Source organism: Coregonus lavaretus, assembly GCF_964263955.1.
Source record: "Coregonus lavaretus genome assembly, chromosome: 1".
Classification (NCBI taxonomy): domain Eukaryota; kingdom Metazoa; phylum Chordata; class Actinopteri; order Salmoniformes; family Salmonidae; genus Coregonus; species Coregonus lavaretus.
The window spans coordinates 23,554,345-23,571,861 of NC_139988.1; the positions used below are offsets into that span (position 1 = coordinate 23,554,345).

Consider the following 17,517-nt stretch of genomic DNA (forward strand, 5'->3'; position numbering starts at 1 on the left):
ACCAGCACGATCAGAGACCTTCTTTGCTCAATCAATGATGAATCCATGTGCTGTATTGAAATGAATTGAATAAAGTGTTGAATTGAACTTCTTACGTCCCCTTTCTCTGTCTTAGCTAGCCACTGAATTCACTTTATCTAGCTATTTAGCAAAGTAATAGATAAAAAAATAATTGTGTTTTACTTAGCCTAGATATTTGTTTGTACAGTATGTCGACTTTAGTGTCAAGTTCGGACCTTATGGCATTTTTCAAGGATGAGCATAAGAGCATTAAAAAGGGAGAAGACCACTATAAGTCTGGCCATGTGGAGAAGTCCAGCTATAGTGAAGGGCAACTTACCGGTTTGGTCAGGGCCAGCATGAGGGATAAAGTTTATCCTGTGTCTACAAGGAAAGAGACACTTAATCAATTACATAATCATTAACCAGATTCTCCCGGATACCAGACTCAGATGAGTGATAACTCAGTTCTAGAATGTTGTCATTGATGAGAATGAATCTAAAAATCCATTGACATTCAGAATTATTGACTATGTTTAGACATCCAGCCTGTTTTGTAGTTGCATGAGCAGAGACACATCTTCAAAGGCACAGTATTTATTTATTTGGAGTGGTACATGCATTCACACAGTCTTCATTTATAGGATCCTTCCCACTATATGATTGATATGTCAAGTCATAAAATCCCAAGTTATCAATTAATGGAAAAACTGCATTTATCCTCGTGAAAATTACAGTTTATTAAATATTCAACAGCTGTAATGTGATCAATCAAATGAAACGTTATTTACATAGCACATTTCTTACAACAAATGCATTTCAAGGTGTTCAAAGTCATGCATTGAAAGGCATGTGGCACTTAACATTCCTCCTCCTGGCAGGTGTCTATAGGTGACCAGAGGATATTCTCTACCACATGCTAATGCCCCCCTTGGAGCTCATAAGTGTAGCCATACAGCTGCATTGGCTATTTTCGCAGTTCACAATATCGGCTGTACGGATGCGAGTAGAGGAAGCCAGCCGTGCCCAACCAGGTGCAGTCAGTGGAGGACCTGTAGCCGGCCGAAAACTACAAGCCTATGTCCCTAGAGCCCACAGAGGAGGATCTTCAGTGGCTAAGATACTGTCTCCGGAGCAGGTTTAGTGGAAGGGCATGTCTCCTTGAAACTGAGCCAGAACAACCGCTACCCTCCCAGGCATCCTGGCATGGCACTGTCGGTGGAGCTGCAGGAGGCTCTATGGCAGGTAACAGTTGGACAGTGCACCAACCCAAACTGGCCCACCATAAGGAGAGGGAGGTTGACTGCCAGTTACTCCATCACTGCTAAAAAGGGTCCTCAGATCACAGTTGTTGGATGGGGTGTTGTCTGTAAAGTGGGGTACAGATAACGAAGAGGAGGGCATCAAGGCATTCAAAATGTCTACAGGGATGGATGTGCAGGAGTCAGGGTTTTTGGTCACAGGGTCTGGGATCCTGGGTGTCTCACTGGATGGTCTGGTGGGCACCACAGCAGCGGTGGACTAGTGGAGTTTTTCAAGGACCACATGCTCCCAAAGTTGGCACTGCAACAGTGACCATTTGTAAATATCTTATAAATAGTTTTTGCACACAAATACGTTTTTATCTTACCTTGAGGTTTTATTCCAATCAGTTTTTTGGGGAGGCACTGGATCAACATTCTTGTCACGCCTCCTGTCAGTACCAGTTTTCAGGTATATTCCACATAGTTCATACACACACACACACACACACACACACACACTAGGCTCCTCCTAGAATACGTTGTATTACATGCACGTTTTGCTCAAAGCAGCCAACTAAAGTAATGTATACTGAACAAAAATATAAACGCAACATGTAAAGTGTTGGTCCCATGTTTCATGAGCTGAAATAAAAGATCCCAGAAATGTTCCATATGCACAAAAAGCTTATTTCTCTCAAATTTTGGGCACTAATTTGTTTACATCCCTGAGCATTTCTCCATTGCCAAGATAATCCATCCACCTGACAGGTGTGGCATATCAAGAAGCTGATTAAACAACATGATCATTACACAGGTGCACCTTGTGCTGGGACAATAAAGGCCACCCTAAAATGTGCAGTTTGTCACACAACACAATGCCACAGATGTTTCAAGTTTGAAATTGGCATGCTGACTGCAGGAATGTCCACCAGAGCTGTTGCCAGATAATTTAATGTTATTTTCTCTACCATAAGCCACCTCCAACGTCTTTTTAGAGAATTTGGCAGTGCGTCCAACCGGCCTCACAACCGCAGACCACTTGTAACCACGCCAGCCCAGGACCTCCACATCTGGCTCCTTCACCTGCGGGATTGTCTGAGACCAGCCACCCAGACAGCTGATGAAACTGTGGGTTTGCACAACCGAAGAATTTCTGCACAACTGTCAGAAACTGTCTCAGGGAAGCTCATCTGCGTGCTCGTTGTACTCACCAGGGTCTTGACCTGACTGCAGTTCAGCGTCGTAACCGACTTCAGTGGGTAAATGCTCACTTTCGATGGCCACTGGCACACTGGAGAAGTGTGCTCTTCATGGATGAATCCCAGTTTCAATTGTACCGGGCAGATGGGCTGGCTTGGGCACCAGTGGAGCGGACTGCTCTGGCTCCGGAGTGGAGCAACCGACCGGAGCTGGATCAGGCACCGGTGGAACGGATTGCTCTGGCTCCGGAGTGGAGACGCTGACCGAAGCTGAACTGGACCCCATTGGAGCGGTCTGCTCTGGCTCTGGCGTGGAGCAAACTTCCGGACCCGTATCCATCCCCATCTCTGGAGCAGGACTAACTGGAACCCCACCGGGTGCAGTGGTCAGGGCTCTTCTCTCTCGATCCCCGACCACCCCTCTAGCCCCCCCAAATGTTTTTATTGGGGTTGCTTCTCGGGCTTCCTCTTCGGCCGGCACCGTTGATGTCGCCGTTGATCCTCTCCTACCCGGGCTTCCTCCTTCATAGCCTTACCGTAACGGACGGCCTCCTCCTCTGTGATTTTCCCCCAACCGAGGAGGACATCTACCAACGTAGCCTCCCGTTGAGTCCCAGGTGTTTGCTCCTTCTGGGCACGCTGCTTGGTCCTTTTGTGGTGGGATCTTCTGTCACGAACGTTGAGAGACGGGTCGGACCAAGGTGCAGCGTGAAAAGCGTACATGTTTATTTAACTAAATAAACATTCAACGAAACAACGTAACATGAAGTCCAAAGGGCTATACACATACCAGCCTAACAGGAACAAGATCCCACAACTAAGGTAGGCAAACAGGCTACTTAAGTATGATCCCCAATCAGAGACAACGAGCGACAGCTGTCTCTGATTGGGAATCACATCCGGCCAAACATAGAGACACAACCTAGAACTGCAACATAGAAAATATAACATAGAAACTCACGCCCTGACCAAACCAACTAAAGACAACAGGCCTCTCACGGACAGGGCGTGACATCAGTGTAGTTAACTTTATCATGCGCACAGTAGGAATTTATATCTGTGATGTTCAAATAATTTCTTACCCCATTTCTTACTTGCTGAAAGCCCTAGTCATCCCTGCCTGTACTGACATCATTGAAAAACAAGTGAACAATGAATAAAGATCATACACAAACAATAGGCTCCTAGAATAGGTTTATTTACATTCAAGTTTTGCTCAAAGCAGCCAACTAAAGTAATGTAGTTAATCTCTGCACAATACGTTAGTTTGTCAGCTAACTAGCTAACAGTTAACTAGCCAGCCAGTTTAAGTAGAATGATTAACTGACAATATTTAAATTTAACTGACAATATTACAAATTAACTGCCAACATCAAAGCAACACAACATCAAAGCAAAGGGCTACCTGCTATCCCGGCATCTGGCATCATCCCTCTTGCCTGGAACTTCAATGTTTCCATTGAACTCCAAATAAGAGGTAAGTAGAGTTGGATAGGACACTCCCTACAAAAATCATCTAGACTGCTTAACTAGCGAGAGACAGAGAGAGAGTACATCTAAGGATGGGCGAGCCATCACTTCCAGCAGATCTCCTTGCTGAGGGTGGTTGATCATGCACTGCTTCTTGTGGGGTGAGCAACTTCTATATCAGTACAGTCAATGACCATCCTGCAGTTTCTGTTGGACCCCTGAAAAGACGCAGGCAAGCACGTTTGGTTCTTCTCCCGACTTGGAACCGTCTTCATGGTGATAATGAAAAAAAACTTGTTGGTAACATTGCTGAGAGTGCTTGCACTACAACGGAATAGTTGAGCCAGGTGCAAGTTGGTGTAGCTATGACGCAACTTAATAAGCAGTATTCAAGAACGATGTTGAATATGCCTTTGTCTGGAAGTCCTGTTTCCACCCTAAGTACTGTATCAGACAGCTGTGATGCTCAGTACCTGTTGCGGGTGTACAGCTGATTCTCCTGTAGATCCTTCAACTGCGCTGTTTCCTTAAGATGCACCTCAGTGAGAATATTCTGCAACTGTGCAGACAGCAGCCTCCTACATTCTTCATTGTCTGCCATGGTGGATGTGTCTGGATCTTCCTCATCTGCCATGGTGGATGAGCTACCTTTTCTGTGAAATACAGGGCCATTTCTCTTTCCCAAAGGAAAATGGCAGCTGCAGACCCAAGTGTTGTCACTGTGTTTCTGGTCTGCCCGTCTGAAGACAAACAAAAAAAGTTCCTTTTACTAGCTAGCTAGGTTGATTTCTAAAATGGTAACATCTATATTTAAATACCATAACCCACAGACTTGACTATAGTAATGGTAAAATAGACTGGGCTTTGGTCTAGCAGCACATCTAAAATCCTACTATGTCGATGGGACATTTCTGATGGGATGGAGGAATTATCTGGAATTATCAACTAGATGATCAGGACAGTCTAGGGTACTATTTGCCCGAAGAGGTTAAGTATTGCGAGGAGCTATACTACTGTACTTGTCACGACTTCCTCCGAAGCTGCCTCCTCTCCTTGTTCGGGCAGGCTTCGGCATTCGTCGTCACCGGCCTTCTAGCCACTGCCACTCCTCTTTTCATAATTCCATTAGTTTTGTCTTGTTTTTCACACACACCTGGTTCATATCCCCACATCAGTCTCTGTATAAGCATTCCCTCTGCACCCCATGTCTTTGTGGGTTATTGTTTCCATGTGGAGGTGTCGCTAGCTCGGTTGAGCATTATGTACTTTTATCGCCAGGATATTCACCCGTGTGTTTTTGTTTTCCCATTACGCATTGAAGGTGCACTGTATTTGGTTAATGCATTGCTGCTAACTGCTGTATTGGACGAATAAACCACATTCTGTGATTCACACCTCCTGCGCCTGACTCCGTCCGAATCACCCGCTACAGAATAACACACCCAACAGAATGGAGTCAGCAGGAGCGGGGAATATGCCTGGAGTCTTTGAGCGGGTCCGGGAGCGTTCCAATATATTAGCCAGCTTGGGCGAAGTGATGGATTGGGTTCTCCAGGCCTTCCGGCACCTGGAGAGGAGAGGACCCGACCCTGCGGAACCAGCTGAGAGACCGGATACTGCCACCCACATACCAGCACCCAGTGGTATTCACCTGTCTCGACCGAGGGAATACGACGGGACAGCTGCCCGCTGCCAGGGTTTCCTCCTGAAGCTGGATCTCTATTTCAACACCATCAGCCCTGCTCCATCGGATCGGGAGAAGGTGTCCGCCCTTGTCTCCTGCCTCTTGGGGAAAGCCCTGGAGTGGGCCAACACGGTCTGGAGTGAAGGAGGAGACGCGTTGAACAACTACAGAGAGTTCGCTCGCCTCTTCCGGGCAGTCTTTGATAATTTATTTTTTACATTTTAGTCATTTAGCAGACGCTCTTATCCAGAGCGACTTACAGTTAGTGAGTGCATACATTTTCATACTGGCCCCCCGTGGGAAACGAACCCACAACCCTGGCGTTGCAAGCGCCATGCTCTACCAACTGAGCTACAGCGCTAGTAGATTCAGATCATCCCCCCGAAGGAAGAGAGGCGGGCGAGCGTCTGTTCAATCTGAGGCAGGGGACGAGGGCTGCGCAAGACTTTGCCCTGGAGTTTAGAACTCTAGCGGCTGGGTCCGGGTGGAACGAGCGGTGCCTCATCGACCAATTCCGATGCAGCCTGCGTGAGGCCGTCTGAAGGGAGCTAGCCTGCCGGGATACCACTCTGACCTTCGACCAACTGGTGGACATGGCCATCCGGTTGGACAACCTGCCAATTACTATCGGAGGTTTATCCGGGGCTTTGGCAAGGTAGCAGCCCCCATCACCTCTCTGGTGAAGGGTGGGCCGTCCCAGCTTCGCTGGTCTGCTGAGGCTGACAGGGCGTTCAGTAACCTGAGGGCTCTGTTCACCTCAGCCCCGGTACTGGCCCATCCCGATCCAAATTTGCCGTTTGTAGTGGAGGTGGACGCATCCGATGTAGGGGTAGGCGCTATCCTATCCCAACGCTCGGGCACGCCACCCAAGCTCCACCCCTGTGCCTTCTTCTCTAAGAAGCTCAGCCCGGCGGAGTAGAACTATGACGTTGGTGATCGGGAGCTGTTGGCTGTTGTCAGAGCCCTGACAGTGTGGAAGCACTGGCTCGAGGGGGCTAAACACCCTTTCCTCGTCTCGACTGACCACCGTAACCTGGACTACATCCGGGCAGAGAGGAGGCTGAACCCTCGCCAGGCCAGGTGGGCCTAGTTCTTTACCCCATTTGATTTCACACTGTCCTATATACCAGGCACTCAGAACGTGAAGGCAGACGCACTGTCACGGCTGTACGACACAGAGGAGAGGCCCATTGACAACACCCCCATACTTCCGGCCTCCTGCATTGTGGCGCCGGGATGTGGGCGGTGGATGCGGATATAGAGCGGGCGTTACGCACAGAGCCATCTCCACCTCAGTGCCCAGCTGGGCTTCGGTACATGCTGTCTAGTGTCCGTGATTATCTTATCTATTGGGCACACACGTCCCCCTCCTCTGGTCACCCAGGCATCGGCCGTACAGTGCACTGCCTGACCGGAAGGTACTGGTGGCCTACCTTGAGGGTGTATGTCACCTCCTGCTCGGTGTGTGCCCAGAGTAAGGCACCTAGGCACCTTCCAGTGGGTAAGTTACATCCCTTACCAGTTCCACAACGGCCATGGTCCCACTTATCGATCGATTTCCTAACTGATCTTCCCCTCTCTCAGGGTAACACCACCATCCTGGTCGTTGTGGACCGCTTCTCTAAAGCCTGCCGCCTCCTTCCTCTGTCCAGTCTCCCCACGGCCCTGCAAACTGCGGAAGCCTTGTTTACTCACGTCTTCCGGCACTACGGGGTGCCAGAGGACATAGTGTCTGACCGGGGTCCCCAGTTTACGTCTAGGGTCTGGAAGGCGTTCATGGAACATCTGGGGGTCTCGGTCAGCCTTACCTCTGGGTTTCACCCCGAATCTAATGGGCAGGTGGAACGGGTGAATCAGGATGTGGGTAGGTTCCTGCGGTCCTACTGCCCGGACCGGCCGGGGGAGTGGTCGGTGTTCTTGCCATGGGCCGAATATGCCCAGAACTCTCTCCACCACTCCTGTGCTAACCTGTCACCATTTCAATGTGTTTTGGGGTATCAGCCGGTCCTGGCACCGTGGCATCAGAGCCAGACTGAAGCTCCTGCGGTGAAGGCCAACACTGACCACCAGCGCAGTGAGGCCCTGATCTTTGTACCGGGTGATCGGGTCTGGCTCTTGACCCGGAAGCTGAGCCCGCGGTTTGTGGGGCTGTTCAAAGTCCTGAGGAGAGTGAACAAGGTTACATATACAGTGGGGAGAACAAGTATTTGATACACTGCCGATTTTGCAGGTTTTCCTACTTACAAAGCATGTAGAGGTCTGTAATTTTTATCATAGGTACACTTAAACTGTGAGAGACGGAATCTAAAACAAAAATCCAGAAAATCACATTGTATGATTTTTAAGTAATTCATTTGCATTTTATTGCATGACATAAGTATTTGATCACCTACCAACCAGTAAGAATTCCGGCTCTCACAGACCTGTTAGTTTTTCTTTAAGAAGCCCTCCTGTTCTCCAGTCATTACCTGTATTAACTGCACCTGTTTGAACTCGTTACCTGTATAAAAGACACCTGTCCACACACTCAATCAAACAGACTCCAACCTCTCCACAATGGCCAAGACCAGAGAGCTGTGTAAGGACATCAGGGATAAAATTGTAGACCTGCACAAGGCTGGGATGGGCTACAGGACAACAGGCAAGCAGCTTGGTGAGAAGGCAACAACTGTTGGCGCAATTATTAGAAAACGGAAGAAGTTCAAGATGACGGTCAATCACCCTCGGTCTGGGTCTCCATGCAAGATCTCACCTCGTGGGGCATCAATGATCATGAGGAAGGTGAGGGATCAGCCCAGAACTACACGGCAGGACATGGTCAATGACCTGAAGAGAGCTGGGACCACAGTCTCAAAGAAAACCATTAGTAACACACTACGCCGTCATGGATTAAAATCCTGCAGCGCACGCAAGGTCCCCCTGCTCAAGCCAGCGCATGTCCAGGCCCTTCTGAAGTTTGCCAATGACCATCTGGATGATCCAGAGGAGGAATGGGAGGTCATGTGGTCTGATGAGACAAAAATAGAGCTTTTTGGTCTAAACTCCACTCGCCGTGTTTGGAGGAAGAAGGATGAGTACAACCCCAAGAACCCCATCCCAACCGTGAAGCATGGAGGTGGAAACATCATTCTTTGGGGATGCTTTTCTGCAAAGGGGACAGGACGACTGCACCGTATTGAGGGGAGGATGGATGGGGCCATGTATCGCGAGATCTTGGCCAACAACCTCCTTCCCTCAGTAAGAGCATTGAAGATGGGTCGTGGCTGGGTCTTCCAGCATGACAACAACCCGAAACACACAGCCAGGGCAACTAAGGAGTGGCTCCGTAAGAAGCATCTCAAGGTCCTGGAGTGGCCTAGCCAGTCTCCAGACCTGAACCCAATAGAAAATCTTTGGAGGGAGCTGAAAGTCCATATTGCCCAGTGACAGCCCCGAAACCTGAAGGATCTGGAGAAGGTCTGTATGGAGGAGTGGGCCAAAATCCCTGCTGCAGTGTATGCAAACCTGGTCAAGACCTACAGGAAACATATGATCTCTGTAATTGCAAACAAAGGTTTCTGTACCAAATATTAAGTTCTGCTTTTCTGATGTATCAAATACTTATGTCATGCAATAAAATGCAAATTAATTACTTAAAAATCATACAATGTGATTTTTGTTTTAGATTCTGTCTCTCACAGTTGAAGTGTACCTATTTTAAAATTACAGACCTCTACATGCTTTGTAAGTAGGAAAACCTGCAAAATCGGCAGTGTATCAAATACTTGTTCTCCCCACTGTAGGTTTCTGCTCCCTCCTGATTACCGTATTAACCACTCGTTTCATGTGTCTCTCCTCAGGCCGGTGGTGGCTGGTCCGCTCCAGGAGTCTGAGGTGCGGGAGGTCCCTCTGCCCCCTCTGGACATTGAGGGGGCCCCGGCGTACTCCGTCCGTTCCATCCTGGATTTGAGGCGTCGGGTGGGGGACCTTCAGTACCTCGTGGAGTGGGAGGGGTACGGTCCGGAGGAGCGATGCTGGGTCTCGGTGAGGGATGTCCTTGATCCCTCCCTGTTGCGGGATTTCCACCGTCGCCATCCGGATCGCACTGCTCCGCGTCCTCCTGGCCGTCCCCGAGGCCGGTGTTGGCGCGCTGCTGGAGCTGCGCATCAGGGGGGGTACTGTCATGACTTCCTCCGAAGCTGTCTCCTCTCCTTGTTCGGGCAGGCTTCGGCGTTCGTCGTCACCGGTCTTCTAGCCACTGCCGCTCCTCATCTCATCATTCCATTTGTTTTGTCTTGTTTTTCACACACACCTGGTTCATATCCCCTCATCAGTCTCCCCATGGTCCTCTGTAGCTCAGCTGGTAGAGCACAGCGCTTGTAACGCCAAGGTAGTGGGTTCGATCCCTGGGACCACCCATACACAAAAATGTATGCACGCATGACTGTAAGTCGCTTTGGATAAAAGCGTCTGCTAAATGGCATATTATTATTGTTTCCAAGTGGAGGTGTCACTAGCTCGGTTGAGCATTATGTACTTTTATTGCTGGGATATTCACCCGTGTGTTTTTGTTTTCCCAGTACGCATTGAAGGCGCACTGTATTTGGTTTACGCATTGCTGCTAACTGCGGTATTAGACGAATAAACCATATTCTGTGATTCACACCTCCTGCACCTGACTCTGTCCGAATCACCCGCTACAGTACTTATGATTCCAATTCTCAAAAGAAAGTTAAAACCTTCAGCCATGAGGTCACTGAGGAGGACCAACAGTGGCAGGGGGATCGTCTGAAAGGGACTGACATGCAGGGATGGAATATAGGGATTTTGGGCACTGGCCAGCAGACCACGATTTCTACTAGCCTGGGTAACATTCAGGTCCTAAATCTGAGGCATGCAATGTTTGTAAAGGCAAGATTTCACTGCTCTGTCAGGCTAGTTTGGCACATTTTCTACTATCCATTTCACTGCTGTGTCAGGCTAGTTTGGCACATTGTCTACTAGGCCATTCTGAAAAGTATTAGCCTTGGGCTAGCTTAATTTCCATCCCTGCTGACATGTCTAACTGACTTCACAGGTCATTTGATTAGTCATGTACAACAGATGCACTCGTGGAACAAAAACATTTCTGTGTTTTGTATGGGGAAAACATTGAGCCCACAAGTCCTATGTAAGGTAGCTAGCCAGCTAGCTAACTTTAGCTAATGTAGCTAACTAGCCAACCAAGGTGCCTAACTAGTTAGACCACCAGGTGATATTTAGCTAGCTAGCTAGTTAACATTAGCTCACCGTTTGTGTAGTCAGACTTTTCTAAGTGGTGACATGCTAGTTAACCAACTATCCTTGCCATGGTGCCGGCTTATCGGAGTAGTGGTTACAATCCGGAGTAGTGGTTACATAGCGCAGAAAGGAAGTCATCCTTGCTTCTGAACCATCCTTGCTTCTGATCGTGGAGAGACCTAAGGTTAGCTAGTTAGCTACAAAGGCCAGGGCAATTAAAACAATTATAGTAATAAAGAAATGCTAAGGTAGGTAATTTGAAAGATGCTCAACAACAATACACACGATAAACACACAATATCAATTATTTAAACGAGAAACTACAAAAAGTTTATAATATCTACTAGTTATTCTATTTGACCTAACTTGTAGGTTCCTTGCTACTTGTTCCTGAGATTTAGAGGTTTTTCCCTCCCTGCAACTGTCACGCCCTGGCTCTGGGGACTCTAGTATGTTGAGCCAGGGTGTGAGTTTTCGTTTGTTTTTGTTCTAGTTTAGTATTTCTATGTTGGCCAGTGTGGTTCTCAATCAGAGGCAACGGGTATCAGCTGTTGCTTGTTGTCTCTGATTGGGAACCATACTTAAGCAGCCAGTTTTCCCACAGTGTTTGTGGGATCTTGTTCCTGTGTAGGTTTGTGTTTTGCACCTTTGGACGTCATGTATCGTTTGTTGTTTTGTTCGTATAACCATTATTTAATAAATATGTTCACCTTCCACGCTGCGCCTTGGTCCTCTGTATCCGACGATCGTGACAGAAGATCCCACCAACACTGGACCAAGCAGCATGTCCAGGAGCCAGCGCCAGAGGTATCGCTAAAGGACATCAACCTCGACTGGGCCTGGCCCACGGGGAGGATTGGCCCCCAGAAATGTTTTAGGGGGGGGCTCACGCCGTGGACGACGGGGCAGTAGGAGGCCGCGATAGAGCGGTCCAGCGGGTTTGCAGAGGAGGCCGCCAGGTTAAGGGGGCCACTGGTCACAGAGGAGAGGGAAAGTGTAGAGGCACGGCGAGAGGTACTGGGGTGTGTTACCAGTCCGGTCCGGCCCATTCCTGATCCCTGCGTAGGGCCAGTGGTGTGTGTCCCCAGTACGGTCCGGCCTGTTCCTGTTCCTCGCATCGAGCCTGTGGTGCGCGTCGTCAGCCCGGCCCGGCCTGTTCCTGCTCCACGCACCAAGCCTATGGTGCGCATCGTCAGCCCGGTTCGGCCCGCTCCTGCTCCCCGAACCAAGTCAGTGGTGCGCTTCGTCAGCCCGGTCCGGCCCGCTCCTGCTCCCCGCACCAAGTCAGTGGTGCGCTTCGTCAGCCCGGTCCGGCCCGCTCCTGCTCCCCGCACCAAGTCAGTGGTGCGCTTCGTCAGCCCGGTCCGGCCCGCTCCTGCTCCCCGCACCAAGTCAGTGGTGCGCTTCGTCAGCCCGGTCCGGCCCACTCCTGCTCCCCGCACCAAGTCAGGGGTGCGTTTCGTCAGCCCGGCTCGGCCCGTTCCTGCTCCCCACACCAAGCCAGTGGTGTGCGTCGTCAGTCCGGCACAGCCCGTGCCTGTTCCACCGGTGCCTGGTTCGGCACGGGTCAGCTGCTTCACGCCGGAGCTAGAGCAATCCGCTCCACCAGTGTGCAGTCCAGCTCCGGTCAGCAGGGCCAGACCGGACCAGGGGTACTTTGGGGGGTTAGAGAGGGAGTGGGGATCATGCCCGGAGCCGGATCCGCCGCCAAGGCGGAGTGCCCACCCGGTCCCTCCCCTGTGGTGTTTGGTTGGCGCGGTCGGAGTCCGCGCCTTTGGGGGGGGGGGGGGGTACTGTCACGCCCTGGCTCTGGGGACTCTAGTATGTTGAGCCAGGGTGTGAGTTTTCGTTTGTTTTAGTTCTAGTTTAGTATTTCTATGTTGGCCAGTGTGGTTCTCAATCAGAGGCAACGGGTATCAGCTGTTGCTTGTTGTCTCTGATTGGGAACCATACTTAAGCAGCCAGTTTTCCCACAGTGTTTGTGGGATCTTGTTCCTGTGTAGGTTTGTGTTTTGCACCTTTGGACGTCATGTATCGTTTGTTGTTTTGTTCGTATAACCATTATTTAATAAATATGTTCACCTTCCACGCTGCGCCTTGGTCCTCTGTATCCAACGATCGTGACAGCAACACTGCCTTGACTGATGACGTCAAAGCTTGCGACAGGATGTGTAGTTCTGTATGATAGCCACATTAGCGGCTAATTAGCATTTTATTTTTGGGGTGTAATAACAGGCAAATATATTGATAAAAGTTACCTTGTCCGAGAGAGATTTACGTGGTTATCAATACGTCTAGACAGGGTAAGCATATATGAAGTCATTCAGATGGTCATTGGCAAACTTTCCCCCATGGAAAAATGAATGGTGGAAAAACTATTGGAACCATTTCCGTGTTTAACTGCTAGGTTTTATGGGTATTATGACTCATACTGTGGTACTCAATTTCAGCCAGAGAGGAAGAGAGAGACCCAAATCTGTTTCCCTCCAGCAGGTGGTGTTTTTTCGTTGTTTTGCCCACCAAGCAAGGAGTTTTTTTATGGAGGTCAATGAGAGAGTGTCGAATTTGGAGAACAAAAAAATGAATGGCTTATTTGCTACGTGAGGTTTAGATGACTAGACAGCCCACCGTGCCGCTTTGTGGACAACGACTCCCAATGTTAGGGCGGAGAGACATGTATCTTGTCAGTATGTCCATAACCTTTGTTCCAGCTAAACTTGAAGAGGACAGTAGGCCTAACTACTTACAAAAAGCGTGTTAAAAAATAAATAAAAATAAAATATATATATATATATATATATATATATATATATATATATATATATATATATATATATTGCCACATACACCAGATTAGTGCAGTGAAATGTGTTGTTCTGATGAAGAGCTACAAAAGTAAGTAAATAGCTGTATTAGACTGAAAGATATAAAGTAATTTCATCAAACTTGAGAGGCTCTCTGTGCTCATTAGTTGCTCATTCAACATATTTGCTGCTACTTCACTCAATCCAGTTTTAAAAGTCTTCCTTCCTAACTGTTTTTACATACCCTGAGACCAACCTGAAATGTTTCCTTGGCCAAATATTCCCAGATTTTCATAAAACGGCCACACATGTGGTCACTCTTTTCTGCATCACCAAATTTTATCCAAGGAGCATCGCTCCTCCACTTCACTTCACACAATGGTGCTTGTTTCGTAAAGTTAGATAAACTCTGAATCAATGTCCTGTTGTCCCACATTTGGGTATTTTAAATGTGGTCACCCTACCTTTGGGTTCTTAGACATTCGCATTATACCACCCTACTTCAGTTTTTGCTTTAAGTAACCTGTCTTATGTAATTATACATATCATACTAATATTAGTGTCCCAGATTTATGTTTACTATGTTACGTCTAGTCTATGAGACCAGGCTGAAGCTGTGGACACCATAGTACCCTCCAAGCTCATCATTAAGCTTGAGGCCCTGGGTCTGAACCCTGCCCTGTGCAACTGGGTCCTGGACTTCATGACGGGCCGCCCCCAGATGGTGAAGGTAGGAAACAACATCTCCACTTCGCTGATCCTCAACACTGGGGCCCCACAAGTGTGCGTGCTCAGCCCCCTCCTGTACTCCCTGTTCACCCATGACTGCGTGGCCAAGCATGCCTCCAACTCAATCATCAAGTTTGCAGACGACACAACAGTAGTAGGCTTGATTACCAACAATGACGAGACAGCCTACAGGGAGGAGGTGGGGGCTCTGGGAGTGTGGTGCCAGGAGAATAACCTCTCACTCAACGTCAACAAAACAAAGGAGATGATCGTGGACTTCAGGAAACAGCAGAGGGCGCACCCCCCTATCCACATCGACGGGACCGCAGTGGAGAAGGTGGAAAGCTTCAAGTTCCTTGGCGTACACATCACCGACAAAGTGAAATGGTCCACCCACGCAGACAGTGTGGTGAAGAAGGCGCAACAGAGCCTCTTCAACTACAGGAGGCTGAAGAAATTTGGCTTGGCACCTAAAACCCTCACAAACTCTTACAGATGCACAATTGAGAGCATCCTGTCGGGCTGTATCACCGCCTGGTACGGCAACTGCACCGCCCGCAACCGCAGGGCTCTCCAGAGGGTGGTGCGGTCTGCCGAACGCATTACCAGGGGCAAACTACCCGCCCTCCAAGACACATGCAGCACCCGATGTTACAAGAAGGCCAAAAAGATCATCAAGGACATCAACCATCCGAGCCACTGCCTGTTCACCCCGCTATCATCCAGAAGGCGAGGTCAGTACAGGTGCATCAAAGCTGGGACAGAGAATGAAAAACAGCTTCTATCTCAAGGCCATCAGACTGTTAAACAGCCATCACTAGCACATTAGAGGCTGCTGCTGCCTATTGAAATCACTGGCCACTTTAAGAAATGGAACACTAGTCACTTTAATAATGTTTACATATCTTGCACTACTCATCTCATATGTATATACTGTATTTTAGTCCATGCCGCTCTGTCATTGCTTGTCCATATATGTATATATTCTTAAATTCCATTCCTTACTAGTTTTGCATGTATTGGGTATATGTTGTGAAATTGTTAGATATTACTTGTTAGATATTCCTGCACTGTCGGAGCTAGAAGCACAAGCATTTCGCTACACCCGCTATAACATCTGCTAAACACGTGTATGTGACAAATACAATTTGATTTGATTTGGTTTGGACTCAGCACATAGGCTAGTTAGTTGAGGTTATTTGGACAGGGTATGAGCTGGTACTGGCAGCGGACCGAAAGACTGCGGGGACGGGGAGGGCACAGTGCAGGTGTTTGCTTTGGTTTGGAAACATCGTCACCCACTCTCTCCTGCTGCGATGGTCAGTGGGCTTTTATCCAACTGCTATCCAGCGTTTCAGTACCATGGAAAGCCCAATGTCGATTCAAAGTGCTATTCTGTCAGGTCAAGACAACTGTTATTTGGATGTGGCACCAAAGAGCTGAACCATTACGATTTCTATCTAAACGTGACTGAAATCAATAAGCGATAATCGAGTGTATAGCCTCGTCTTATGAGAAAATCAACAAGTAATAGAGTTTGATATTATCTATACATTAAGCCAATCATCCTACCTTGTGCATTAATTCTTCGTCGTATGAAAGTGCGGAGGAGGCAGATGGTGAATGGTTCTCCTCAGCTTCTGTAGATCCATAGGCGCTATCGGGGTGGATCTCCGGGTATGCAGTGGTGTAGTGCGCAGAGATCGGCTCCATGGACTCCATCGTCTCCATCCTCTCGAAGTCGCTCAAGACAGGCCAGGAGACAATGCCAAAATCAATGATCCCACCTTAGAAAACGAGGCAGAGATTTCCTGACAACTCTCTCTTTCTCTCTCCCCCAGTCTCTCTCTTTCTCTTTCTTCCTACTTTTCTTTGTGTGAAAGCCCGACACGAATACCAGGCATGTTGCCCAAAGCTTTTCTCTGGAATGACTTACATGTAAGACATGTAGGAGGCTGACTGTACCATACAGCTACAGCCAGCACATCGTGACAGCGTAGTAACGTCAGAGCGAATCTTGTTCAGCACCATGGATAGTTCTGAAGGAGGAGGAGGGGAGTGAGAGGAGGGGTTTGGGGGCATGGTCAGTGCTATCCGGGATCCTTGGGACGTCCCTACCCTAAAGCCTTTCTTCTACCCTTACCCTTACTCTAACCTTAACTATAACCATAACCATAACCCTTACCTAACCCTAACCCTTACCTTAACCATTTCACATTTTAACTTCAATGGGGTAGGATCCCGAATAGCACGAACCGTTCCCACTGAGCGCATCATGGAGCTGTGCTAGATAATTCAGTATCTCCTTAATTTGTAGACAGATTACATATCTTGATTATGAGAAGAGATATCATCTTTCTGATGTGATAATTGCACATTTTAATTAGCCTGTCAACTCAGAGTCGGTGGTTTCAGGAAGGGGAAGTCAGAGAATCCCATCGCATGTTTACTGAATTAATTAAGATGTATCGATCCATAGGCTATGAATTAATGAAGTTTCCAATAATTGTGGTTCCAAAGATCTGTCTGGTCTGTAGCCTACCAGTTTGCAACTGAAAAAATACTTTGATACGTGTATCATATTTGTCCAGTAGGCTACGCCTCATTCCAAAACGGTCAAAGTTTTTCTCTCCAGTTCAATTTTTTTTTCACCTAAACAGACGTGAAAGGTCTGTAGGGTAGCCAAATACGTGTTTGGACCATTGAAGGGCGGGCAGACGTGATGCTAGACACCTTTCTCTCCAACTAGTGAGCTCCAAATTCGGACAGAACCCCACAGCAGAATCGAAGCAGATAGATATACAGTAGGTGATACACTCCTGCAGCATAACTGGATTCAACAGTGTGGGGCTCTGTCCTTTTCAATTGGTTTCATCTTCGCGGTTTGGACAGTAGAAGCCTAATAGAGCGAATGAAAGCCAACGTTTTCATTTAGAACTGTCTACATAGCGGGACCTTGTTTACAAGGCTACTTATACTGACTTACTTTCGTTCAATATGTCTTCGTCTGCAACTACAACTATCCGACCTACACTGACAGCGGATCAGACAACCGTCATCGTGGCCTCGGGTGAGTGGTGGCAGTCACATAACCTAGGCAGGCTGCTAAACCATAAACATAATACAGC

At 48.2% G+C, this 17,517-nt stretch overlaps 1 protein-coding gene across 1 annotated transcript in view; it reads right to left on the reverse strand.

Moving 5' to 3' along the window:
- Window positions 1-16,120, reverse strand: part of LOC311127050 (ras-related protein Rab-37-like) — a gene marked incomplete at both ends in the record, with an annotated part of 42,908 nt that extends 26,788 nt beyond the window's left edge. The window contains one exon of the mRNA XM_084158798.1: window positions 15,962-16,120. Within this exon, the coding sequence (XP_084014924.1) occupies window positions 15,962-16,120 (159 nt within the window). The remainder of the gene's footprint in view (window positions 1-15,961) is intronic.
- Between the last annotated feature and the right edge of the window lie 1,397 nt (window positions 16,121-17,517).